Genomic DNA, 27672 nt, shown 5'->3' with positions numbered 1-27672 from the left:
AGCACCTGCGTGTAATGTTAGACATTTAAGGATCATTTCGCATTGCTAGCACTCGACAAATGTATGTATATATGTACTCGCTTATGCTTCAACAGCAAACTGTTTGGATTGTGTTGTTTCCGTGGGTGTTAAGTTTTCAGTCCCGTTAAGCTGGCGTCAGACGTCACCAAATAACCAGATGTCCTTGCTGTCCCCTGTGTATCTGCTATGCTCCACAGCTCTCGTTGAAGAACCATCCCGAGAGGTGGTGCTGAGAACAAGTGGTGACGCGAGCTTGCAAGGAAGCTTCTCGTCTCAGTCCGTCCAAATGTCTGCCTCTAAGCAGGAGGCGTCCTTCAGCAGCTTCAGCAGCAGCAGCGCTAGCATGACTGAAATGAAGTTTGCAAGCATGTCTGCCCAAAGCATGTCTTCCATGCAAGAGTCCCTTGTAGAAATGAGTTCCAGCAGTTTTATGGGGCAATCTAGCATGACACATCTGGAAAGCTCCACCAGTAGGATGCTGAGAGCAGGCGGAAGAGGTGAGCAATGAAATTCCTGGTGGAGGGAGCCAAGCCACATGGCACAGTATAGCTTTAGTGCAGCGGGTCTCAACCTTCCCGACGCTGCCCCCCTTTAACACAGTCCTTCACGTGGTGACCCCAACTATAACATTATCTCCGTCGCTACTTCAAAACTATAACTTTGCTGCTGTTATGAATCATAATGTAAATAATTTTGGAGATAGAAGTTTGCCAGTGGGGTCGCAACTTTCAGGTTGGGAACCACAGTTTTCACGCACAAAATTCACTAGAAAACAAATAGGATTTCTTGTTTCTCTCACCCTAAAACGTTTCTGTTGCTATCCCTCCCATCAAGGAATTCCACCTAAAATTGAAGCTCTCCCGTCTGATATCAGCATCGATGAAGGCAAAGTGCTCACAGTAGCCTGCGCTTTTACTGGGGAGCCTACTCCAGAAATAACATGGTCCTGTGGCGGCAGGACCATCCAGAACCAAGACCAGCATGGAAGATTCCACATCGAAAACACAGACGACCTGACAACCCTGATCATCATGGACGTACAGAAACAAGACGGCGGACTTTATACCCTGAGCTTAGGGAATGAATTCGGATCTGACTCTGCTACTGTGAATATTAATATCCGCTCTATGTAAGAGGGCCGGGGGGCTCTAATACTCCACACGTACAATCTCTCACAAACGATTCACATGGACTAATCTTTCTGACCTGTAAATATTTTTCAGTAGTTTTGTATTCACCTAAGTGAGTCTCACAGTTCCAAAAATAGGCATTTCGATCCTTTCATACCTGAGAATATTTGCTAATGACATGTACATACCGTATACAGCCGGATTCACGGTTATAAAGTTTTGTACCATTTATTATATGACATTTTACACTGTAACTTATGAAACTAACCATTGGTAGGAGAAAGTTTCTATGGATTATGGAACGAATACCCTGCCAGTACTTAAATCAATCTCTGTGCCTCAACATACTGTTGATGTCTAAGTATGCCTCAGTGGGTGGAGAAATTCCCCACTGAAGATGTCCTGTCCACCTAAGAGAGGATGCTGTGCATGTCCCTGACATGAGCACTGATACCTATCGAATCAGAAATGTAAGGCATTGGTGATGTTTGCACCTACCCTCCTGTAAGCAACACTTTAACGTCTTACATTTTCCCTGATGATGTCACACTTAAAATTATCATGACGAGTATTACCAGAGCAAAGTGTAACGGCCAACACTTTGCTCGCTCACTTCACACTGTCTCTGACAGAAGGAGTGCCTGGGTAGCCTGGAAAAAGTACCATCTCCTGGCCATCCCCTCGTTTCACCAGGCTATTCATGTATTCCCATGCCAGAGCAGTGCCAACTCCTGGAGGTCCCAGGTGCAGCTAATGCCTCGTGTGGTAGTTCTAAATTTAAATTACACCTGAAACTGGGCAACTAAGCAATGAGCCACAGCAAAATATAACAACAAGAAAATAATAACAACAAATGAAGCTGTCGTTAAAACAACATTACTACCAACTGCCCACAAACAAATTATCAATTTGATGTAGTCCTTTTCATGCCGGTATAATTGGTAGTTATAAATGTTGGACCTCCTTGAGATAAAAAGGAAAAATAAAGCAAGCTATCTGCACCTCAAAATGTGTGGTTGGTTTTTTTTTGTGCAATGCTGGAGAGGGGATTGTAGTTTCCACATAGCACGTGGATTACCACAGACAAGATAAGGAACTGCAAGTTCCGAATAGCCAACATTTAAACCTTACTCAAAGCAAACTTTTAAATTGCTACATTGGATGAATCCAACAATACCCTTTTAAAAGCCTGGAGAATTCGCAGAATAAATTCATCTATGAAAGCTTTGTCTTCTAAAACTATCAAGAGAAATAGTTTCATGGGAAGCTAAATTGACTCCTATAGCTACAGAGCAAATAATATATCTTGGGACTAGACATCTGAAGTGGTACAGTTAGTTCTGGCCTTTTAAAAACATTAGGTAGGATGGGAGAGAGGACTTAGCAGCTAAGAACACTGGCTGCTCTTCCAGAGGATCGGGGTTCAATTCCCAGCACCCACATGGTCTATAACTCCAGTTCCAGAGGCTCTGACACTCTCTTTGGGCACCAAGCATGCATGGGATACACAAACATACATTTAGGCAAAGCAACCATTCCCATAAACATTTTTTTAAACTGATACATACCTGGTACTCAAATAGCTTTTGCCATAAAAAAAAAAAAAAAACAAAAACCTATACTTGCCCACTTCAATTAGCTACGAGTAATTAATTATTATAAACATATAAAGATGATCACTTGCCTAAGTGACATCAATATTAACTAAGTGCCCCACACTGAAGCAAACGTGCTTTAATTTTTATTCTCTATAGACCACCTTGGGTCTTCATTAACTTATTCAGTGAGTTATTCTGGTTTAAGTCAGAGTTCCTGAAGGCGGAGGCCTGGTTCTTGCTTCAGCAGTCTTGAGCTCGACCTTGTTAGCTGCTCACCTTAGTGGAGATGTGCCCTGCTCACAGGAGTGCCTGCCTTGCTGGAAACTGCGGATAGGAGCTAAGCGTTCCCATAGCTAAGCCCTTGGATCACATCACAGGCAATACAAGAACGCAGCATTGAGACCCCAACCTGACCTCAGAGGGAGCACGTGCTACTGAGGTGCTTCAAGGAACTGTAATCATTGGGACCTGGGAGGGAACGCTAGGTGGCAGAAGAGGGTGAACAAGTGACTTCCTGTTTCCTGGGGTGCTGCACAGTCAGCACATAAGCTTCACCTGAGAGGGATCCCAACACACATCCTGGGGAAGCTGGGGGATCCAATAGCATCAGCCGCACATCTTCCTTTAGACAACAGGTTGTACCTCAAAATGACAGACAGATGGGGGCTGGAAAGATAACCCAGTAGAGATCGTGGACAAGCATGAAAATCTGAATTTGTTCCCCCAGCCCCCCGCAAAAAAAAAGCTGACTATGGCAGCACTGACTTGTAACCCCAGTGCTGGAGAGGGGAGGACAAGAAGGTTCTTGGGGCTGGCAGTCCAGTCAACCCAGCCTAGACAGAGTGCCCTGGGCCAAGAGATCCTGAGGAAATGACACCTAAGATGACCCTCTGGCCTCCACAGGCAACTGTGCCCCCACTCATGTGAGAGCAGGACGGGAAAAGTGATTCCCTGTGAACCACTCGGGCTGTGTTGTGCAGGTAATGTCCTGCTTCCTTGTCACCAACAGTCTACGATGACTGAATTTGCCCTGTCAGCTTCTGGGTCTAGGGGTGCCTAGGGCAGGGGAGGGCAGGGAAAGGTAGGGGAAGACAGGGGAGAGCAGGGCAGGACAGCATAGCTCTCATGAGAAGGAGTTGGGTACCGAAGCCAAGGCTTGAGCTGCTGCCTTTTTCTCCTCAGTGGAAACTCCCAGCTGAGCACCAAGAGGAGACTGTTCTGGGAGACAGAGGCGGGACTCTGTCCTCAGCTCCTCTGCAATCAGTGCCTCTCACCGAGGTGGCTGGTGTTGCTGCTGCCAGCCCTCCCAACGTTAATAATGAGAAATGGTCCCTGGTCCCTCAGCGCCATTGCTTCATTTCCAAGTGTGATTTAGCTTCCCTCTCCCCATTCCCATTGACAGGGAGCAACAGAGACCAGGAAAATGTGTGTGTGTGTGTGTGTGTGTGTGTGTGTGTGTGTGTGTGTAGCTCTCCCAGATTCTAGTCCATCCAATCCCCAAACCTTACTGGCTGCTTTCATCCTGCCCATTCTTTATCTCTTCCTATTTTATAACCCACACCCTGGTTACACACTGAGCAAAATATGTTGAAATCACACGTCTGCATTCAAGATGTGGGAGGTGACCTGCATGCGAACCTCAAATCTAGGATCTATTAACTAAGTTGTTGAAGTTGGGGCTGGTTATTGAACTTCACCAACCCTTGGTGTTCTCATCCATAAGATGGGAACAGCACTCTCGATACTGATGGCAATATTAGGCAAGTTACAAGTAAAGTTCCTATAGCAGCACTTAGCATGGCACCCAAGATTACTAGCAATAGTTCTTAAGTAGGGGCCACCATGGAGGACAGGGAAGCTACCCTAGGTCTCACCGACAAATGCATCGTTTTGCTAAGGCTGTTGCAAACAAGTACCAGTGAATGGCTTGCACAAAAGAAACTCAGACCTGGAGACTAGATTTCCAAAATTACGTGTGTGCAGGTTTGTCCTGACTTCCTCCAGGCCTCTCAGCTCATACACGCCTCTCTCCCAGTTTCTCCCCTTTAGAGCCCCAGCCATGCCGGATTAGGCTCCATCTTAACTTCACTCGCTCTCACCAAAGACCCTATCTCAAGTAAGATCACATCTAGAAGTCCTGAAAGTTGAGAATCCAATATATCTTGGAGAAGAGTCAAAATTCAACTTGTCACAGTAGAAACGGCCGGCAAATGCAGTTTCATAGAAACATTTTGATGGAGCCTTTCAAAATATGGGTCTTTTCTGTCCAATAGTAATGGGTTATAGAACAGACACACAAGGCAATAGGGAAGCAGATAACCAGAAACGGGCAAATAAAAAGTCAGATGACCATTCCCATGGCCACCAAACCCAGTAAGAAATGTTCTGAGACTATGCTCTAGGAAGATAAAGGAAATATGAGCACCAAATATGATTTTATGAGAATTGTCGAAGTCTGTTGCCGGATATTTTATCACATTGTGTGAAGATGTGCCACTGTTTTAACTTACCTAAAACACCTGATTGGTTTAATAAAGAGCTAAATGGTCAACAGCTAGGCAGGCGAAAAAAGGCTGGACTTCTGGAGAGAGAGAGAAACCGGAGAAGAATCTAGGCGCACAGGCACAACAGCAAGGAGAGGTAAAAAGCCACATGGCAAGACGCAGATTAATAGAAACTGGTTGATTTAAGCCATAAAGGCTAGTTGGGAACAAGCCTAAGATAAAGGCCAAGCTTTCATAATTAATAATAAGTCTCTGTGTCATTATTTGGGGGCTGGTGGCTCAAGAAAGTCTGACAAGGAAGTCCAACTACTAAAGTCCAGTTTCCTTGCATCGGGAGAAAGCGGTCTGCTGGGTAACAGGACATGGACATAGGATGTTCCAGGAAGCTGCATCCCAAAGCAGATTACAAAGGCTTGGTTTTATGCCTTTGAGTGTTCCTGAGTGTTTCCTCCGTCCCTCAGGATGTCTGCTAACAGATAAATTCCTACATGATTCTTCCTGAAGCAGAGGAAGTGCCCTGGAACCCCTACGAGGGATCTGGTGCTCTGAATTCCCTTTTCTTATGCAGTTTGGAAAGGCTGTTAATACACCTTGTGTAAGGCCCATCCCAAACCAGGAGTTCCAGAACCAAGGGAGCCTGAAGGGCTAAGGTTTCTTGCTAGGGATTAAATAGGTACAACTTCTTTGAGTTAAAGGGGACAACTCCAGTGTCCTCACGGGAGTCTTAGTACCAAACAGCCTTAGACAAACCCAGGTCAGAATGCTTTCCTAAAACTGCTGCGTATGACAGAAGTCAGCTTCTCCTTGGCAGCTGCCAGCTCACAAACACCACCATCAGCCTGGAGGTTCTCATCAGGTGAGGAATAAAGGCCCTACTAGCGGCCCAACCAGCTGCAACACTTGATCCACATCCGTGAGAGTCAGTTATCCCCGCCCCTCACTCCCACTTCCCTCCGTAGAACACTGGAGTGGAGGAAGGAGGCACAGGAGACCCAGCTGACTAGCAAGCACACAAGAAGCTGAACCACTCTGTCGATATAAACAAAGTCCCCTTACGGAGAGCACAGTCAACAGAGATATCTATAGAGAGAAGGCTGGAAGCGGAAGACCACGGAAATCCAGTGACTGACATTTTTGTTGCAGCTCGCGGTGATAAAACACTGACCAAAACCAACTTCGGGCAAGAAAAGATCTGTTTCACTTACGGTTCCTGATTACAATCTGTCCACCAGCGGCTGTAGCTTTCTCAGCTTGCTTTCTCAAACAACCCAGGACCACCTACGCCTAAGGATGGCTCCACCTACAGCGAGCTGGGTCCTCCTACCTCATCCACTAATCAAGAAAACGCTCCTCAGCTATGGCCACAGGCCAACCTAATGGAGGCAATTCCTCACCTGAGGCACCCTCTTCCCAGGAGACTCTAGTTTAAGTGAGCTGACAAGAGCTAGCCAGCACAATGCCCAAAGTCACTCAGTGAGCTGGGCCTGGATCTTCAGAAGCCAGGCCCATAAGGGCAAGAGACAGTCCTCGCTTAGGGTGAAGGGGCTTGGGCTCTGTTCCATTTTAAAGGTCACTGTTCTAAAACAGAGACAACAGCAAACAAAACAAAACAATTCTTTTAAAAAGCCTCATTTGCAGTACAGCCAGCCCATCATTCTCTCAGGCTAGAAACACAAACACTGAATTTCCACTGGCATCTAGAGTCAGGAAACAGGGCGCTTACCTGACCCAGTAGTCAAGGTGCAGGCAGCAGCAAAGGCGAGAGTTTTCTAGAACCGGTCACTGGGTCCTAAAGTAAAAACAAAACACACATTTTTCTAGCCCTCAGGTATCCTGACAAAACGTCCTGCCTGAGGGCTGACTTGAGGGAATGGCCTCCCAAGAGTCCTCAGAATGTTTATGGTAGGGTGTTGCCATGGTAATGGAGGTTTCTTATAGACACCATTCCAAACTAAGAATCTACTTCTGGACTTGGTCCCGACTGGGGAAACAACCCAACACAATTGTCCTGACTTGTTTTAAGTCAACTTCACAGAAACTAGAGTCACCTGAAAGGAGGGAACCACAATGGAGAAAATATCTCCATAAGATCCAGCTGTAGTGATGGGGGAGGGTCCAGCCCATGGTTGGTGGTGCCATCCCTGGGCTAGTGTTCCTGGGTTCTGTAAGAAAGCAAGCTGAGCAAGGCATGGGAGCAAGCAAGCCAGTCAGCAGCATGCCTTCATGGCCTCCACATCAGCTCCTGCCTCCATGTTCCTGTTCTGTTTGAGCTCCTGTCCTGACTTCCTTCAATAATTACAGTGGTATGGAAGCATACATAAGCTAAATAAACCCTTTCCCTCCCCCAAATTGCTTCTGGTCACGGTGTTTCGTCGCTAGGACGACGTAACAAAATTCAGGTTTACAGGACAATTCTCAAGATCCCACTCATCTCGGAAGCTCTGCAGACACAGAGGGAACAGCTACCAGGAACAGAAAGCAAGCACTCATTTGGCTTAGAAGTCAAGGGTCTCCACGTGTGTCAATATCCATGCCCTAGACTTCAGCAAGAAAAACAATCCATGACCAAGAAGCCAAAGTTCTTACAGGATGGGTCCTGACTCACTGTCTTCTTAAAATCCAGAAAAGTCAGGCACAACTCATCCTCAAAATGTAAGATTCCTTTAAGCTTCATAATATACACCATGCTGCTAATTCATGGATTAAAACCTTGACAGAAGCTGGGCCCGTGGTGGTCATCCATAGTCCCAGATAACCTGGAGAGGAGGCAGGAGGAACCCTGGAGTCTAGGAGACAAAAGTTTAGTCTGAGCAACACAACAAGAACTTCAAAGAAAAAAGAAGAAATTCAACAACTACATACAGATCAAGATATATGCCCTGAAAAACTCATTGCACAAGTACAGGAGGCAAGGACAAAGGACGCCAAGGTCACGATTTCAGCAGCTACCAAAGCTCCTGCTGCAAGTGTCTGTGTCTATGTGGAGGGCAGAATGTAAGGTAAGAACGCCAAGGTCACGATTTCAGCGGCTACCAAAACTCCTGCTGCTAGTGTCTGTGTCTATGTGGAGGGGCAGAATGTAAGCTAAGAACGACTACATTTTATTTTTAAAATATTTACAAGAAAATCATTCACAAATTTGGCTACTGGGGTAAAGCAATAGAAAATGGAATTTCCTAGTTTTCTATGAGGTCGAAAGTTTATTCTAGTACTTTGATTATAAACCTATCGCCATAAGGGGGCTAACACCCACCTGAAAAACTAGCAGTAGCACCTGGTCTGCAAGTTCATATGGTTTGGTCTCATGTCTCCCCTCTCGCCTCCCCTCCCCGCCGTATGGTTTTTAAAAAGAAAAAGAAAGAAAAAAAAACGAAAACTGGCTATTCATTCAATATGAAAACTTACTACATTACCAAATCTTTCCAAATTGAGCACATGAAATGCCAGTGGTGAGCAGGCTGGCCCACTGCACACAGAATGCCAGTGGTGAGCAGGCTGGCCCACTGCACACAGAATGCCAGTGGTGAGCAGACTGGCCCACTGCACAGAGTGCTCTAACGACCCGTCTGCTATTTAAAACGACATGCACTCTCAGAAGCAGTTTATATAAAAACATACTAATATATACATAATCATTTTAAGCTTAGGGAAAAGTTCAGACTTAGCTTAGTAAATATCAAATACTAAATATTTGGCTACCATCTAAACTAATAGGCTATAGAAGATAAACATATGGTTGATGTATATTCACCTTTAGGCCTAAACACTGAAACAAACACCAATAAGAACACTAAAGGCATTTAATAAAGACTAGACAGACTATCAATGAGTGTAAAAGATACAATGTATCAAGTGATGAATCTGAATGTGAAAACCACGTATCTATTAAATATGCCTGACTAATTTAAAAACACGAAGCCAATTTTTGTTAAAGTGCTGTTCGTTCAAGCTCTGGGCTAAGACCATTACCCCAAAGTGACTTAAAAGAGAAACAAATCACAGGGCAAACACTGACAATACATATGACAGGCACTACCAAAAATGCAAATTGTTCTTTAATTAAATAATGCCATTCTCAAGTGATATAGAACAGTCATCTTGACAGGATTACTCTTTATATAAATATTCATAAATTAAAAATGTCTCTAGATATGCCAAAGAGCAGAAGAGCATACCTGACAACAGCAGCTTAATGCCTCTTTTTAAAAAAAGCACTAAATTCCTCTTGCACTGAAAGCCGTTTATTTCTCTGGTGTATGTGAACAAGGTCACTGAGACACTTGCCTCTCTTAGAACAATGTAAAGAACAACAATCATATACATTTTAAATCGGGGAGATCATAAACATTAGGACATAATCATCTTTTGATGCAGTAAGAAAATAAATAAGTAAAAATTGAACACTGTAACCTGATGTTTGGTATTGACAAATCAAGTCTCAACTTCACATACGAAGGACAACGGAGTCTGGTTATTTTTTTAAATGTTCAATATGTCACGGTATTTGGGCTAAAGACCTTTAGACTATTACGTGTTTTCTTTTTTGCTTAAAGGACTGTGATCCAATCAGCATCAAGCTGCTATGGTAATTAATTTGAAGCGGGGGTGAAGTGACCTTCTGGTCCATGGCACAAGTTACAACTATCACATTTCTGTCACACCAAAGCGGCGAGATCTCATGTTTATATACTATGATACACACTGAACGAGCTGTCAATCCCTCACAGTTTTTTAGAAAAATATCTACATTTGTCCTTACGGATGTCAAAATGCTACACCATCATTTGTTTATTTTTTTTTTACAAAAAAAAAAGATGCACATTCATACTGTGAAGTTATTAGGAAAATACTCTTACAAGTAAACTATAGAAAGATAAAATACACTTCAAAAGTATGTGGGTTGTTTGTTACAATATTCTATAAAGTGCAGAGAAATCCTAAGGAGAGGGGACACGACCCCAGAACGAGTTTAATTACAGCAACTTTTGCATAGCAACACTCAGAGGAGGCTGGACGTGTCCATTTCCTCAGGAGAAGGGTGGAAGAGGTTCTTCAGAATCAGATTGTGTCTTGGCCAGAAGTCTGTTTTCTTCAGGAATGGTTGCTGATGCCAAATCTCCGTTAAGTGTGTTTCCTGAACAGTGAAGAGGTCCTAGGGAAAAAGGGAGTGGGAAGTTAAACATCTAAGCAATGCTGACTCTGGGCCTCCGTGAAACATCTCAGGTCTGTAGGAGAAATAATTCTACTACTCTTTGTTCATCTGATAAAGAAACTCACCAAACACCCCACAAGAAGAGTATTGTCACGTAAAAACTTTCGGCTGGACCAGACTGGGAGATCAGAGGCAGACAACACTCAGGAGGCCCTGGGTTCAAGCCCCATCACAGAATAAATCAGGCATGGTGTGAGTGCCTGTGATCCCAGCAGTCAGGAGGTAGAGGCAGGAAGATCAGGAATTCAGTCAGCCTCCAATGCATAGAGTTCAAGACCAACCTGGGCTACACAATACTGTCTCAAAAAAAAAAAAAAAAGTTGTCAACTGATGATTGCAATATACTATTATGGCAAAATGTAAATTCTCTGCTTTGAACTAAACCATTAAACAGAAAGAAATTTAAGAATGATACTTCTCATCCTGCCAATGCAGAGGCTTTATGGTAAACTGAGGCATACATATACCTATGTGAATGGATGTGTGACATGTTTGAAACAGTCCGAACAACGAAGTTTGTGAATGAATGTCTTTGCCTTCTAAATATTTGAAAACAAGTCAAGTATAGTAGTGCCTGCCTGTAATCCCAACACTGGGGAGGTAGAGCAGGAGAATCACCAAAAGTTCAAGGTTAGGGTCATCTACATGACAGCTTACAAGCCAGCCAGAGTTATACAGAAAATAAAAATTGGCTAAGGAAATGGCTTGGTGGTGAAGGCTTGCTTCATAAGCAAGAAGAACTAGCTGGCTACTGAAACAAGCCGTATTTGTTAGCTCTGGGTTGGATTAGAGGCCCTGCCTCAAAAACAAAGCGAAAGCCCAGCATGGTAGCACCTGCCTTTAATCCCAGCAGTGAGGCAGAGGCAGGGCGATCTCTGAGTTGGAAGCCAACCTGGTCTACAGAGTGAGTTCAGGACAGTCAGGGCTACACAGAGAAACCCTGTCTTAAAACATGTCCCCTTCCCCCCCAAAAAGAAAGGAAGCAAAGAGTAACAGAAGATTACCAGCTCAACCGTGCCCACCCCCACACACCAATCTACACACTTCACACACAAATACATTAAAAGATGAAAAGGTAAATATTTCAAAAATGGATCTGCAAGCGGCCAACGGTTTTGTTTGGAGCCAGCTGCACTGGCATCCACAGGGCATCTTCCTCCAACAGAGCCTGCTTAGGATGCTAGGTTTTCAATCTACTCAGAACCACAGAGGCAGCTCCGCTGGCTCCTCCCACTCGATGACGTGGCTCTCTGGAGGACCTAACCACCACTTACTGTGTCAAGTCCACAGGGAACAGATCCACACTCCACACAACTGACATCCAGTGAACTCTCCATGGGAGGTAAGGACTCTCAACAGGTGACAGTCCAGTCACTGAGAAGTGTAGCACGACATTTGTGTTCCCTGGAAACCATGGTCCTTGCGATCAAATGTGGCGTATCCTGACACACTGGGAAAGCTCTGGCTCCTTTGAGGTAAACACAATCTTAACAGACACCCTTAGACTCTCCTGAAAGGACAGTCTGCTACCTCCGACGCTAGGGAAAAGAGGTACAGGAATCAGGGTTGTCATAACCACACAGGTTGCTTTCTTTAGCCATTTTAAGGCAGATAAACAATGTAACATAGCCGTATTTTCTGATTTTCAACTTTTATTTACTCTAGAAGTCTATCTGCAATTAATGATTTTTCTACAATACTTTAAAATGGAAACACGTGATAATAATAAAGACACAGTCAATAAAAATGTCTCTAAGATAAAGTATCTACCAAAGATCTTCAGGTCCTCTGAACTGAATAAACAGAATAACAAAGCTATTGGGGAGAGAACCCATGAGCACCTGTGAGTTGTGTGTGTGTGGGGGGGGGGCTCACGTCCCTCTGAGGAATTCACCTAAAAGCAATGTACAGTGCTCCAGTGACTGTGTATTTCAGTCCCAGAAACTACAAGAACCTGGGGCAGTTTTGCTGAAGTGGCTGAGGAGACAGAAGGTGTGGAACTCACTCTCTGGGTCTTCAGGGGGGGCATCATTACAAGAGTCTGTGTCCGAGTAGGTTCTGCGGCGGCGCTGAGGAAGTCGGTGAAGGGCAGAGGCTGCATCTCTGATGGAGCAGCTATTCCTGCATATGAAATAAAAAGTGTTAAGCTATGAGCATCAAATAATAGACAGACCTTTTCTTGACCGGGACTTTAAATGGCTTCTCTTCAAGGCCAAGCATGGTGGGCACGCCTATAATCCCAGCACTTTGGAGGCAGAGGCAGGAGGATCTCTGTGAGCTTGAGACCAGCATGGTTTACAAAGTGAGTTCCAGGATAGCCCAGGCTACAAAAAGAAACCCTGTCTCAAAAAACCAAGTGAGAAACTCCTCTGAGGCTTAATCCCTTATGTGAGCAACATGCCACTCATTTAGAAGGGACACGTGAAGACAAGTGGGTCTGCCTGGAATGCAGGCAGGAACTCAGAGGCCCTGTCCTAACAGAGATATCCTTCTAGGAAGAGGGTCTGGTGAGACAGCAGACAGAGGTGGGCTGCATATATCGGAGAATTTTCACAGGTTTCACAAATGCATATAGCTAATGTCAACCTTTCACTGATGGAAAGAGCAGAAAGTTTAGCGATATAAACTCACTGAAGGAAAAAAACAGAAGACTAAAATGGTGAACTGGAAGCTAGGGGGAAAAAAACCCAAAATGAAACATTTTTCAGGGCTAAGTATGTAGCTGAGTTGGTAAGGTGTATATGTACCATGCACAAAGCCCTGAGTTTGAACCCTGCACTGCATAAACCAGGCCTGGTGGAGGAGGTAAAGGCAGGAGGATTAGGATTAGGCATGCTGGACTATGCCCAGTTTGAGACCAGCCTGTGCTACATACGGCCCTGCTACCAAAACAAAACAAAACAGTTTTGAAAACTCAGAGCTGGAGACATGGCTCTGCAGTTAAGAGCACTGGCTCCGATAAGGATACAGTCTAGATCTGCAAGCACAGACACAAATCACCACCACCTAAGGGCACTTCTGCCTCTGCTTCATGATCGCTCAACAACGCTGCACAACCTTGACACAGCAAAGGGAAATATTATCTAGCAACTTATTGTCCAAGGTGGGAAGGGATAAAATAGAAACCGTTCTATCATCAAAATATGTTCACTGTCAGATGACTTAGCTTCTACCGTTCTGTAAAGTCCAGCTGTGAAGATGTTTTATACCCTGCGGCCGGGTATATAAAAATTACTGGCTGCTTCCTCTGCACAGATCACTCAACAAGGATTATGTAATTGCCGGAGAAAAAGACGAAACAATAGCAAGGCTCAATACTTAATAGTCAGCCTAGGGAAATATGCCGAAGAGAACTAATTTCATCACTTTCCAGAGAACAGAAGAGGGCGAGCCCAGCCACTGAGAACGCACACCTCATGACATGCAGAGCCCAGCCACTGAGAACGCACACCTCGTGACATGCAGAGCCCAGCCACTGAGAACGCACACCTCATGACATGCAGAGCGCCCAATAATAGCCTGGACACTGGCGGGACCCACCTGGAAGGTGAACTTTATACAGTATTGATGGGAATATGGCTTCCTTCCTTTCAGTGAGCTCTTGCTCAGTAACAGCCTAGCATAAATATATGACACTATAAAAAGCTGAGATAACAGATGGCTCAGTGGTGAAGAACACTGGCTGTTCTTCCAAAGGTCCTGAGTTCAATTCCCAGCATCCACATGGTGGCTCACACCCATTCATAATGAAATCTGCTCCCCGCTTCCCGCGTGCATGCATACATGCAGGCAGAATACTGTATACATAATAAATAAACACATTTTTAAAAACTGAGATAAAATGTCCTCAGTTGTGGACACTTGAATACAAATTTCTCTCTAGCCACTTGATATATTTCATTACTTTTTAAACAAAATCTATTGCTTGGTGGCAAGTACATTTGTCTGCTCAGCCTTCTTCTCGAAGAAGTATGACCCATACTCCTTGATATATTTCAAAAACCTGAGCAGCCACAACAGCCGGCATGGCAGCACCTTCGGGTTAATTCTCACATGTGAGTTTCCTTTCCTCGGCCCTTTCTGAAGCCGGTCCCGGATACAAGAGCTAAGCAATACCCACAAAGCTGCTGTGAGAAACAAAGCCAAACCAGCCTACGCCACAGAGCTGACATCCACAACGGCTGGCCTGGGACTGAAGACCTTCCCCATGGGGGCGTTATCCAGACAGAATTTAGTCAGAAGAAATGGTTAATCTACCTCTCTGAACTGCAGGAACCAGGGTGGCTGGCGGAACGCTTCATCTAGAAATATAAGAGAGAAGAAAAGACAGCTTAATGTTTTGTCAAAGAGAATAACACACCTCCAATTTATTATCATAACTAACATAAATTGACTCAGAGAAGCAGACGCTCGGAAAAGACACTTATCTTCTCCAGACAAGTGACAATCTGAACATGTCAAACTTTCTCCCTAATAACTATTAACTGAAAATTTCTCAAGACGTACCAAAAAATACTAAGCTTCTAATTATTTCTGTGTGTTACATAATGGTAAAGTATAAATAATAGTATGTATAGAACTAATCTACGTCATTTTTAATAATAAAAGGAGTATCTAGCAAATCAGAAAACAGTCTGAACCAATGTCTTTTTCTCCACTTTGTAGAGGGCACAAGCAGAACCTGGCAGCAAAGCTTCTCCCAGGCAGCTTCCACATGGATGTGTGTCAGGACAGTTTTCACGGAAAGCGACATTAGTGTGTCTAGTCTTTAAAGAACTCAGAAAACCTGAAACCTCAAATAGGCTTCTAAAGCATTTAAACAACGGAAGGGCTTCGGATGGAGGCTCAGTGATGTTCACCCACCATGCACAGGCAAGTCCAAGTCTCGAAACTCTAAAATTGAATGACGTCATGTTTAAAGGGGGGGAAACATCCGCTTGAGCAGGACGATAATAAATATTGTCAACACAAAACATAATTTAGAAGATCCAATTTGCCCGCCAGAAAGTAGAGGGCAATACAAGTCCAACGGTTATTTCAGCTTAATGAGGGGACAGAAAAGCTGTCTATGCTAAAGACATTCTTTATACACACGGGCCCACACCTAACCTGCTGTATGAATGCCTTCTCAATGGGCAACTTTGGCTGCCAGCTGCCAAGTCCCAGTTGAAGTGACAACATGTTTCTCGTCCAAGCTCCAAGGATGGCATAAGATGCAGCTGGACACTGACACACCCTTTCACGGTCCCTCCCCTTAGAACTGGTCACCCTCCCAGGACTGGGGAGACGGCTCAGCAGCCCCTGTGAATGCAGCTTCACAGACAGGACCCAAGTTTGCTTCTGAGAGCCCACACCGAGTAGCTCACACCCACCTGTCACCCAGCTCCCAGGGGATCTGACACCCTACTTCTGGCCCCTCCAGTATGCTCAGTATAGGAGAGACATTCTAGCAAAGGCTCTCTGCTAGATAGAGACAGAAAAACCTCATCCAAAATCAACAGAAATTTCCCCAGTTCATCTGACCAAAATACTTCATGGACACTAGGAGTCCATCGTTCATTGATGAAGACGAGACTTAAATAAATGTAGGAAATGCTCCGCAACCAAAAATGCTGGGGTGGGTGGGAGAACACAGGAGTGAGCTAGGCCCTCTTCTCACATGTGATCAACCAGTACCGGTGGAAACACAGCCAGGGGCATGCCTCCTCCCACACACAGGCTCCTAAGCATTCTCCAAGGAACCTGACCTCACCTCAGGCTCTTCACAGTGTGCCATTGCAGACTTGGGAGCAGGAAAAGCACAGGGAGCTCACCACCCCCAGCCAAGAGTTCTCGGCGTGCAGACTGATCAAGACACAGACATGAAGCACCTACCACTAAGAGGCTCAGCTCCTTCATAGCGACCTTCTGACACAGAAGACATTTCACGGAGAAAAGGGCCAGAGCAGTTAAGGCACTTGCCTACTCAGAGAATCAAATACAAATGCTGACTGTAGAACAGCTCCCACTGGAGGTGTCGAGCGCTGTTTGATAGTACCCTCCGAGAGTCAATCATCACTCCATGACAAGGCTTTCATCAAGCAGACACGAACGCCTCACTTCCTCTGTGACAACACACACTGCACTGTACACAACGCTTCCTGGACATACAAGAGTGGCAGGGCAGGCCATCCTCAGGCCCTTCAAAGTGGAGAGACCAAGGTATGACCACACACGCTGAGTTCCTCAGCTGAGAGGACCCATCACCAGCACAGACAAAAGCAGTGCAACCTAAGGACTACACCCCCGCCCCCGCTAACACTTTCCATTCCCACCCTTACAAAGAAAAGAAAAAGGAGGTAACAGTGGAAGAGAGGTTGAGACTGCTTTGTTGGTAAAGTGACTGCCACTAAAGATTGGAGTTCAGATCACAGGCCCTCAAATAAAAGCCATGCATGGTACCACACATAGGGAAGAACATGCATGATGATGGACACCTGCACCACACACGAGGAAGGAGACAGGTGTGGTAGACACCGGCACCACACACGGGGAAGGCAGACTGCAGGCGTGGTGATGGACATCCACAACTACAGGGAAGGCAGACCGAGGCCCAGAGCTCAGCAGTCAGACTACGGATGAGCTTCAGGTTCAGTGAGAGAACCTGTCTCAAAAACGAAGCTAGAAAGAGAGCAATAGGACATACCTGACAATGAACTCCAATCTATATGTGCACTACCCCTCCCCACAACACAAAATAATTAATTTATATTTAATGTATATGTGTATTTATATTCCTAGAAGAAAAACAAGAAGTTCCCACCATCTGAACAGGAGAAGGCGACACAGGAGAAACCAAGGGGTCGGGATGAGGCAGCTGAAACATCTCAGGTTTAAACTTGGCATTGGCTATCTTCACACAGTCCTCAAGGGTGGTGATGAATGTATTACAGGTGGCACTGAGCAAGGAAGAGGCTTCATTCATGTTCTGAAAAACGACAAATAAAGACTGAGAAGACTCATACTCAACCATGAAATCAGGCACATCCTGAGAATCCAGTGAGAAAATTAATGAAAGCTAAGACTCATCACTAAAAGAGAAAACAAACAAACCCAAAGTTATCTACTGTACTGGCACAACTGACCCAGAGAACGCAGGCCAGAATGCTCCTTCCCGAACCTCATCTCCAAGCTCCTGAGGAGCTGCAGAGACAGGCCTTGACTCCCTGGAGACAAGAGCTGCTTGAAGCTTGCCTCTAGCACACAGACAGAATTCGGAAAGCCCCGCAGAGCTTACAGCAGGAAGCGAGGATTCTGTCATCCTATGAAGTGGCTCAGGATGCCCCTGGGCAGTACACGGCACAGCCTGATCCCAAGCAAACGGGTCCTTTTTGCAGTACCTCTACGCTGGGAGATGATCGACTCTCGTCACGGTGAACAAATTCCTGGATGGTATGAACCTGCTGCATTAGGAGGTCACAGTAGAGGCGAAGTTCAGACATTTTGGTTTTCAGAGATTCACTGGTCTCACTTATCTCTAAAAGGAACATGTATAAATCTCCAATGAGGTCATTTTCATATTCTTTGGTAACATAACACAAGAAACGTTTTAAAAGCAGGCAACGGAGCCTAAGGAAATGGCTCAGTCAACAATATGCTTCCTACATAAATGTGAGGACCTAAGTTGGATCTCTAAAACGTAAAACAGTTGCACCCAGTAATCCTCACACTGGGAAGGATCCTTGGGGCTTGCTGCTCAGCTAGTGTACCCCTATCATTAAAAGCTCTGGGTTCAGCTGAAGTCTCTGTTAGAAAAATAAGATGGTGAACAACTAAGAGGGATTTCCAGCATAAGCCTCTGGCCTCCACAGGTACATGTCCCCACATACAGCATGCAGGCACACACACATGCATGCACACACAAGCGCATGCGAACATGCTCATACACGGAGGTAACACACACAGATTGTTACAGCTGGAGACGTGAACTCTTCGAAGCAGAATCCTAAGACCCTAAGAAACACCTCCACTTTTCCTTCACATAATTCAGGAGAGACAGCTGTTAGGCTCACATTTGCCACGAAGATTACATAGGCTGGTTTCCATAGACAACTCGTGATGATGGTTATTTAATGACTTAATTTTGTCTTGTTTAGGGATGGGGAGGGGAGGGAGGGAGAGAGAGAGTGTGTGTGTGTATGTGTGTGTCACACACGCATGCACATGTCAAGAAACAAGTGGAGAGGTAGAAGACTTTTCTCAGGAGTTGCTGTTTCTCCTGCCACCTTGAGACTCAGGGATTGCACTGAGATCATCCGGCCTGTGCACACACCTCTGCCCACAAAGACACCTCTCTAGCCTGACCACTGGGTGCTTTAATGCCCAGCATGCCCACCTCATTCCCCATTCTCTCCCACGTGAAACCCGCGCTTCTACTTTTGCAAACGAGCCTTTGCCTTCTCCTCATTCACTTTTTTTCAGTTCTGATATTACTTTTACTTTTAATACATAAATTGACAATCTGTTAAAGTTCTGATACATTAAAGACAGTATCTCATCTACCCACATAGCACAAACGCTTCCCCACCGATCACCCCCATCCTGTTTGCTTCACTGTGTATTTCAGCATACAGACATTGCTGGCTTCTAGGTAAGAACAGCCACACAGAAGCATCTGTTAATTCTCTTCCTTTTGGCTCCCTTCTCATATTTCACTGTCCTCAGAATTCTTAAGGCAGTGCTCCCTTGCTTCTCCTCAGTGACTCTGGACAAACTCTGCATCCAGCCAGCATCTCAGCTCTTCACCGGCCATTATCTTTTAAAGTAGAAATTAAAGTTGCGAGGGAATAAAAAAAAAAAGCAGCTACATAGTAGATGCTGGTCTTTTAGAAGTGGCTGAGCCAGGTCAGGGGAGCTGCTTCCCCACAAAAAAAATGAGAGAGGAGCAGCACTCCGTATATCTGAACTAAATCAATTATTGCGCAAATTTAAGAATGTCCCCTTGTTGTTGTTTGGGGGAAGGTGCTGTGCGCGTGTGTGGCAGAATGCATAGCTAGTGCTACACAGCTGTCAAGGCCAGAGGCTGCCGTCAGGTGCCTCTCCACGACTGCTCTTTAACGTCAATCACCAAGGCAGGGGCTCTCCCTCAACCCAGAGCATCCTGTTCAGCCAGTCGAACTAGCTAGCTTGCCACTGGGGTCTCCCGCATCCACAGGGCGGGCAGCCACACCCACTCAGCTTCTGTGTGGATTCTGGGAGTCCACACTCCAGTTCTCAAGCTCTTTACTCGCTGAGCCATCTCTCCAGCCCCTGTCCCTTTTTTAAAAAAAAAAAAATGGCAAATTACACACAGCACAAATTTATCCTCTGAAGGGTACAGTTCAGTGGCATTAAGAACATTCAAAGGCTGCGCAACCAGGACCATTGTCCGCCTAAATAAATTCTTATTTTTCCCAACAGAAATTCTGTCCCCACCGAACACTAACCTCGTTCTCCTCCAGGTAGGCCCTACACTATTTTACCTTCTTTTTTTTCCTTCTTTCCTTACTAATAAAGTCTCATTATGTAGCTCCAACGAGCCTCAAACTCAAACTCCTCCTCCTTCAGAACCCTACCTGCACATGACCACCCGTGTCCATTCTCCTTCCTGTCTGTATAAGTCTCGCTATCCTTGGCATTTGAAATGAGTGCAATCAGCGCTGCTCTATTTGAGACAGGCTTATTTCACTAAGACTATGTCTGTAATGGCATCATGGTGCGGTATGTGCTAGAATTCCCTTCCTTCTAAGGATGGATAATATTCCACTGTATAGGAACCACATCTGTTTATTATTCAGGTATCTGGAGACATTTGGATTGATCCTATCTTTCAACTACTTCTTGTCCTTCATTGCCTTTAATTTTTAAAAGTTCTTTATATGCATACACGTTTGCAAAGTACAAGCTCAAGCCAGCCTCCAGATCAGTGTCCCCCTCTTTTGAGATGGGGTCTCTCGCTGACCTAGAGCTCACAAATTAAGCAAGGCTGGCCGGCCAGTGAGGCCCAAGGATCCGCCTAGCTACAGCTCATCAGGGCTGGGATTATAAACACATGCCACCATGACTGGCTTTTTACATGAGTGCTGGGCACTGAACTAGGTCCTCGTCCTCCTGCTTCTTCAATGACCAGTTAGCCACAGTTTCCCATACCACTGAACTTCCTTGGAAACACTTTACTGACCTCATAATGTATCAGCTGACTGAAGCGCTGCATTACCACCTGACTCTCCTGAGACCTTCCCGTGATTTACCACGTGATTCTCCTGAGACCATCCCGTGGTTTACCACGTGATTCTCCTAACTGAGACCGTCCCGTGGTTTACCACGTGATTCTCCTAACTGAGACCGTCCCGTGGTTTACCACGTGATGGTGATCTAGGTAAATCTTCCACGTCACTAATTTCCTCCTGGTTCCCGAGAGAGGACAGCCTCACTAACGCCTAGAAAGTTGTCATCACCTTTTTCTTTTGCGGTCCTGGTGTCGGTCAAACAGGCTTTGGAGCTCCCCAGGGCGACCAGCCACCTCTGTCTCTCGGCCGCGTTGACTGCCTTCATGTAGAAATGCTGCTCCCCGGGGATAATCAACTCCATTCTCGTGTTGTCCGCCGAATGGACTGTGAGAATACACAGCACAGTCTGGGTCACTCTCTAAGAAGCCCTAGAAGCGCCGTAAAAACAACCTTCTCCCTACCACCCAAGGTGGCAACGGTACCAAAACGATGCGAGCACACAACAGCAAAACACACGACTCACTTTTACCCGTACTAGAATTTCAACGCTGTCATCTGAAGAAGCGAAAAAATTAAAAATTAGGTTTCCAAAACATCCCTTCCAGGAGACGTGGCGGGGGGAAGGGAGGGCACAACAACAAGATCGCAAAAACCCAAAGCCAACGCATTACTCAGAGAAATGAAATATCAAGTTCAACACAGGGAGGTGGACTACAGTAGATATTTTTATTTTCATTTGTTTGGCATTTATTTGCGTATTAATCTGCCTGTGACAAGGTCTTACTATGTAGCTGAGGCTGGCCTGAACCGCACTAAAGAACTAGGCGACCCTCAAACATTCTTCTGCGCTCTCCAGCACTGGGGTCACAAGTATGCGCCACCACGCCCACACAGTTCTCTCCGAACTCATTTACCGTGACGTTTCCATACTTGTGTCTATGTCTATCTGCTGGGATTGTGGCCGCCAAAAGACACTATTAACAGAACAAAAGCCAAGCGGGGGAACAATTATTTGCAAGCTCACTCTTGTGATACAAAGAACGGCAACAAATCACTATAAAAGACAGCCAAGCTCAGAAAACCAGACCAAGAGCTGAACGGGGACTTTTCAAGCAGAGGACATGTGAGAAGCAAGCTCTCCACCACAGTGCCACCTCCTCAGCCCTAAGAAATGTGTTCCTGCCATTTCATTAATATGTGTAGTGCGCTTTCCTTGGGTCCATTATGGCAGATCTACACTATTAGGGTAATGGAGGGAAAGAGCTTAGTCACCCTCTCCCCAGTACAAGGGAAAGTGGGAGTTTACAGCCAGGGTGGGTGGGGTGAAGAACTGAAGATGATTATGAAGAAACCTCTCGGGCAAATAGAAGTCCACTAAAGCGATCTCATAAGAGCTGCCTAGCAAGTACAAGAAGGCCCTGAACCCAGTTCCTAAATGAGCACGGTCTTTCCTCCTAACCACCTGTTAGAGTCAAATGGACACTCCCTGACTGTGCTCCTTCAAGGCGTTTCTACCCTGGCTCGTAAGCTACCTACACAGCGGCACTCTGGGTGTTCCCAAGTGATGAGGACACAGCAAAAATGGGCTACACAGACCCCAGCAAAGAGCGTGTGACAAGCTAATACTGGTAAATGTTTCTATAAGTTATACAGCCATGACGCTTTGCCATCAGAACAGTAACAACTCTTAATTAAAGGGTGAACAGAGAACACAGCAGGCATGTACACTCTGGAGAAATCTCCAAAGACATCATGATCTACTCCAGGCTGACAATGTTATATGATGAGAATCCCGGCATGGAAGAGGAAAGCAAGACTTAGTGCCAGGCCCGTCTAGACTACACACAGAGACCCTGTCCCAAAACAAGAACGAAGATGAGGAAACAAAGGAGGAAAAGGAGATGAAGTGGTGGTGGTGGTGGTGGTGGGGCTGCATTACTAAGGAGTCTGAGATTAAGATAAAGGGGCAGAACTATAGCTAAAGAATATGAACCCAAAGCAGAAAAGAAGAAAGAGGAAGAGAAGAAGAAAAGGAAGGAAGGAAAGAAGGAAGGAGAAAAGTTTCTTCCCTCCTTGGCTAATCTTACTTAGAATTACCATAAAGTCATCAAAGTAGACTCCAGTGACAATGTAGTCACTGCATTAATCTCAAATAAGCAAATACACAAGACAACAGGACGCCTCCGGGTATTTGATGGCTTTGAGAAAAGCCCTCAGGCTGGACTGAAGCCCTCAAGCTGTGGGGGATGAGGGGTGGACATGAAAAAGGCTGGGGGGGGGACCTAAACATTCATTCCTCTGGTGCTATTATTTCCCCTTTAGTTCTCCTTGAAGAATTTCAATCTCCTCATTATCATTTTATCTGATTTCATTCTACCCACCTTTCCCCACACACACAAGAATGGATCACATCACGGTCTGTGAACTTTCCAAGAAAATTACCCCAGGATCCATTACTTCCCCTTTTGGAAGAAAAGGAAACCGTTTGTGTTCCTCAAGGTCAACTGCAGTCAGCAAGAACCCAAGCTTCTAACTTCTACTCCATACTTTATCAAAACCCCCACAGAGAGGCCTGCTTCAGCCACAGAGCTCAGCAGCAGCCTTTCCGACATCTTTCCAGGGAGGGTGAAATGAAAGCATCTAGGTACTACAATAAATGATCTCTCAAGTCAAACAGCAGGAAACATTTATAAAGGGGGGCATACCACACCTGTGTTCAACAGTGTTAAATGCTATCCTTGGGTCCTGAAAGGGAGGACTTGAAAAGAAGACGATGGTGAGAAGACACTTACTCTCCTCACCTGGAGCAGGCTGTGGAGCCCTCTGCTCCCTTACCTTTAATCTCACACACGGCCATCTTTATGCTTCCTTTGCTCCCTTTGCAGACGTCATCCTGGGAGTCGTAGTACGACAGGATCCCATTATCTAGAACAAACCATCGAGGCTGCCAACCTGGAGAGACCAGAAACCAAAGCAGGTTAATAAATGATTCTCACCACATAGAAAGCTGATTTCCACCACGCCCCATTAATTCTGGACTCCCAGTAACGTCCACACAGTGAAATTTTTAATGGCCAACACTTGGCCAAGATGTCCCAAGATCTCTAGATAGATAAAGAAAGGACTATTTTTGTTCTGACTCGCAACCTTCTCTTTAACCCAGAAGATGCAGCTGCAACCACAGCTGCACCCAGGCACAGAACAACTGCCCCTTTCCAGTATATGTATAGAAGTGTAATGTTTCTTCTCCAGAATGCTTGGAACCAGCAGCGTTTCGGATGTTGGATTTTGGATTTGCATACACACATTGAGATATATGAGGAATGGGATCCAATCTAAACATGAAATTCATGCCATGTCACCTAAAAGTAATTTTATATAATGGTTTTGTTTCTGACTTTGCCTTATCACACAAAGTTGGGTGTGGCGTTTTCCTCTCGAGAGTGCCCCTTCAGCCCCTTAAAGTGTGTGTGTGTGTGTGTGTGTGTGTGTGTGTGTGTGTAATAATTGGGTTTGGAAGCATTTCTGATTAAAAATCTGCTCATGCCGTAATGGAAAAAACCTACGGAAACAGAGGTTTTGCCCCAGTTCTGTTACCATTCTTGGTGGTTAACCTAGAGTAAATATTTTCATCCCAAGAAGTCATTAATTCTTTCTCCAAAATAAGTGGACTGAACGAGTGGACCAAGCCTCAGGTATCCAATGCAGCCTTCCTTCCCTGAAGGAAGATGTTGCCTTTAAGCAAATGCCCATGAAGATGGGGAAAGCTAGTGAAATCCCCATTTTTTTAAGGCAGATGTGATATCCTAAAGAACGAGCTCCTCCCCTTCTCCCATGCTCCACAGCTCAGGCAGAAATGCTACTGACTTCCATCACTCATCTCGCTGACATTTCCTCGGCAGTTAGAGCACACCCCTATCAGGCTTGGTTCGAAGGAAGGCTGTAACCCACAGTAGTGGCTTTCCTCAAGACGGGACCTACATTGCTCTTGCAAGCCAAACTCGTGTTCCCTGGACCCTTACCAAGCACAGTACCAATCGATAACTCAGCGGTCACGCTGGAAGCAGCATGACTGTCCTCACTGTTTCCATCATTAAGTCCCCATACAGTGTGAGTGGTCGAAATGAAACATGCCACCATGAGAACACTCTGGCCAGAGGCTGCGGAACCGTTCGTTAGTCCACGTTTTCCAGGAGCAGACAGTACCCCTATCACAAGCACCTGTGAGTCCAGCTTGAGGAGGGCCCCCCGCACTCACTCACAGCCACATAAATAATATAAATAAATAAGACGAGAAGGGTGGGGTGGAAGGAATTTAAATACAGTACTCACGCAGGAAAGTCTAGAAAAATGTAAAGGAATGTCAAAATTAAAAAAAAATGGTTGTGGGGGAGTCACTTGCCGAGCATGTACAAGGAAACACAATGAAAATAATCTGTAATGTATGTCTATAGTGACTAAAAGAACGAATCAGTACTAGTTCCCCGCGTGAAATTATAAAGAGGCGGTGAAAATATAGTCTTCCCCCTCAGGTCCACCTAGGCCAGTAACACAAAGGCTCTCGAAAGCGTTAATGTGCACGATTGCATTGTTATGAGGCAACAGCTCTTCAGAACAAACGGATCACAAGGATTCCTTCAGAATCTGCAGGCTGAGACAGTCACGCAGCTGAGTGGCTTCATCTAATCACAAGCTGGCTAGTCATCGCCACACACCTTTTTGAAGAAATATTTAATCCAACTTCCTCTAACCGGTTCACATTTCATAGCACAGTAAAAAGACTGGTAGGTTATTTCCTGCTTCAGTTTCCACCGTAACAAGCAGTTTTCTCAAACTAGCACATGCTACAGAAACGTGTGCTATCCAAGAAAAGGAAGTCAGGATTAACAATGTCATTACGCTAAAGTCCTTCAAGACCAGCCAGTATCAGCAGCTGCTCATCCTTCTGACCCAAGAGAGAGAAACACCTCAGAGCCAAGTTTACATTTTTAAAATGGAAGCATCCCAAACAACAGACTTCAGCCACTCTTCAAGGCTTACTAGAAGTTAAACTATATTGTACCCTGAAAACTAAAAACCCCATCTTGTGCTGGCACCCCCCACAGGGCCACATTTCACCCCAAGTGAAATTTCCCCTCCAGTTAGGGCTCAGGGAAGTAACTGCCCATTGCATCAGACCACGCAGAAAATGCTCCTCTGGCATGAGCTCCGAAAACAGAGTACTCAGAAATGTTTGCCTCTCCAAGCCCAGAGAGGCTCTGGGCCTCAGAGTTAACAAGCTCAACCGGCAATCTTTGCTGTTAGCAAAAAGAATCTCCTTAAAGTTTTACTGCTTTTTACACATTTTTCCCCTTGAGGCAGAAAATGTCATTGTATTACAAATATTAAGCCACTTGCTATGGCTCAAGCCAGATACAACTAAGCATTTAGCCCTTACAGGGTTTACCTGCAGATTCCCACAAGATAGGAGGACACGAGTTGCAAGCATCACAGAAAGACTACCGGGCTCAATACAATACTTGGGGCAGAGTGAGTGGGCAGGAAGTTAAACACCGCTAGTCGAGACTAAGAATCTGAGGACTGCCCAAATTTCCCTAAAGGCCGCCAGTCCTCCTCTAGTTTGGTGAGATCATGGGATTCAGAAGCTGGAAGGTACCTCTGGGGACAAAATAGCTAACCACCCAGATCTAGGCCAACCGGGATCCGGAAAGAATACCACACTTGCCTTTAAACGTTGGTTATGGCAGAGATCACAGGATACGGACTTAAGGCGTTTGTCAGAAGCCAGACTTCCAATATCACAGGCAGAGACAGTTCCCAGCTGATGATGACATTTCTATACACTCAGCTTTTCTTCTAGCTGCCTCACCAGGGAAACCTGCCTGCTCTTTACGTGATACATTCCCAACTACGCCTCACAATGACCAATATCTCCACCGTGTTGAAATGTGCTTTCTTCCTCTATGTCTCACAATTACCCGAAGCTCAAACCTCAGTGAAAACCAATCCCTAAGAAAATTCTCTGAGAACAGCTTCCCAAAGCACACTTGATGAACTCAGACAACCTCAACAAGTGGACTTTCAAACCAGTGGTAAGACAATGCAAAGGAACACAGAAAACATATCTTCAAATTAAATGATTTCACACACACACACACACACACATCAATTAACAAAATGCTGTCCACAGAGCGTGAAGGAAAAGAGACTGTAACGACACGCTTAGGGTGAGAGGGGACTGTTCACTGTTCCCGAGGCACAAGGGGCCACGCAGGTTTCCGAAGGTGCGTGTCCCATTCTCGGGATGGTGCGCTGACTCGAACTCCCCGTCGAAGCGGTCCGGAATGGGCCCCACGAGGGGCAGTGTGCGGAGGGGTGGGGAGATCGGGAGTGGAACTGAGTGCCCTCGGCTTGGGACGAGTTGACCGAGGACCAGGTGGCCCGCAGCCCCGCGCCGCCCTCCCGGTACCTGTGAGATAGTTGGTCCACTTGTACAGAACCCCTTCCATGCTTCAGAGCCCGGCGCCGCGCATCCTCCTGGCCCGGCGCCGGCCGCGCTGCTGCGGAGGCGCGGGCCCGCAGCCCTCCGCCCCGACCCGGCGACCCTCAGAGGCCCGGCCGGCGGGAGCCGCGTGCTGCTCGGAGACCGTGGGGCGTGGACATCCCCAGCGGGCACGGCGCGGCGACCCCCGGGGCCCTCCCGCTCCGCCGCCGCCGCCGCCGCTCCACGAGCCCCGGCGCTGCCCTCCTGCGCGCCCGCCTTCCTTCCCCCCGGGCTCCCGGTTTGTTTTCATTGACCCCGACGTCGCTTTCACTTCCTGGATGAAAGGGGCCGGCTCGGCCCACTAAACCCCTCCCCGGCGGCGGGGCTCCGGGACGGCCGCGTGCCCGAGGCTGCGCTGCGCGCCCTCGTGGGGCGGCTTTGCGGTCCCCGGTTCCCCGGCTCCTCGGTTCCCCAGC

General features: G+C 46.0%; 2 protein-coding genes across 2 annotated transcripts in view; one reads left to right on the top strand and one right to left on the bottom strand.

Moving 5' to 3' along the window:
- Ttn (titin) overlaps window positions 1-2162 on the top strand; it is a 271400-nt gene extending 269238 nt beyond the window's left edge. Inside the window, exons 313-314 of the mRNA XM_041639884.1 lie at window positions 219-518; window positions 856-2162. Of these exons, the coding sequence (XP_041495818.1) occupies window positions 219-518; window positions 856-1154 (599 nt within the window). The 3' untranslated portion in view covers window positions 1155-2162. The remainder of the gene's footprint in view (window positions 1-218; window positions 519-855) is intronic.
- A 7314-nt stretch (window positions 2163-9476) lies between these two features.
- Window positions 9477-27496, bottom strand: Plekha3 (pleckstrin homology domain containing A3). The gene is made up of 8 exons (XM_041639772.1): window positions 27182-27496; window positions 23548-23664; window positions 20941-21096; window positions 17845-17981; window positions 17268-17432; window positions 14723-14766; window positions 12471-12586; window positions 9477-10405 (listed from the first exon to the last, which is right to left on the bottom strand). Exons 1-8 carry the CDS (start codon window positions 27219-27221, stop codon window positions 10281-10283), a joined length of 900 nt encoding a protein of 299 aa, XP_041495706.1. The 5' UTR covers window positions 27222-27496; the 3' UTR covers window positions 9477-10280.
- Between the last annotated feature and the right edge of the window lie 176 nt (window positions 27497-27672).

This window comes from Microtus oregoni, unplaced genomic scaffold (assembly GCF_018167655.1).
Source record: "Microtus oregoni isolate MIOR12 unplaced genomic scaffold, Mior012 000060F_ref0000265, whole genome shotgun sequence".
Taxonomy (NCBI): Eukaryota; Metazoa; Chordata; class Mammalia; order Rodentia; family Cricetidae; genus Microtus; species Microtus oregoni.
The sequence above is the reverse complement of the archived record's forward strand: the minus strand, read 5'-3'. Positions and strand labels throughout refer to the sequence as shown.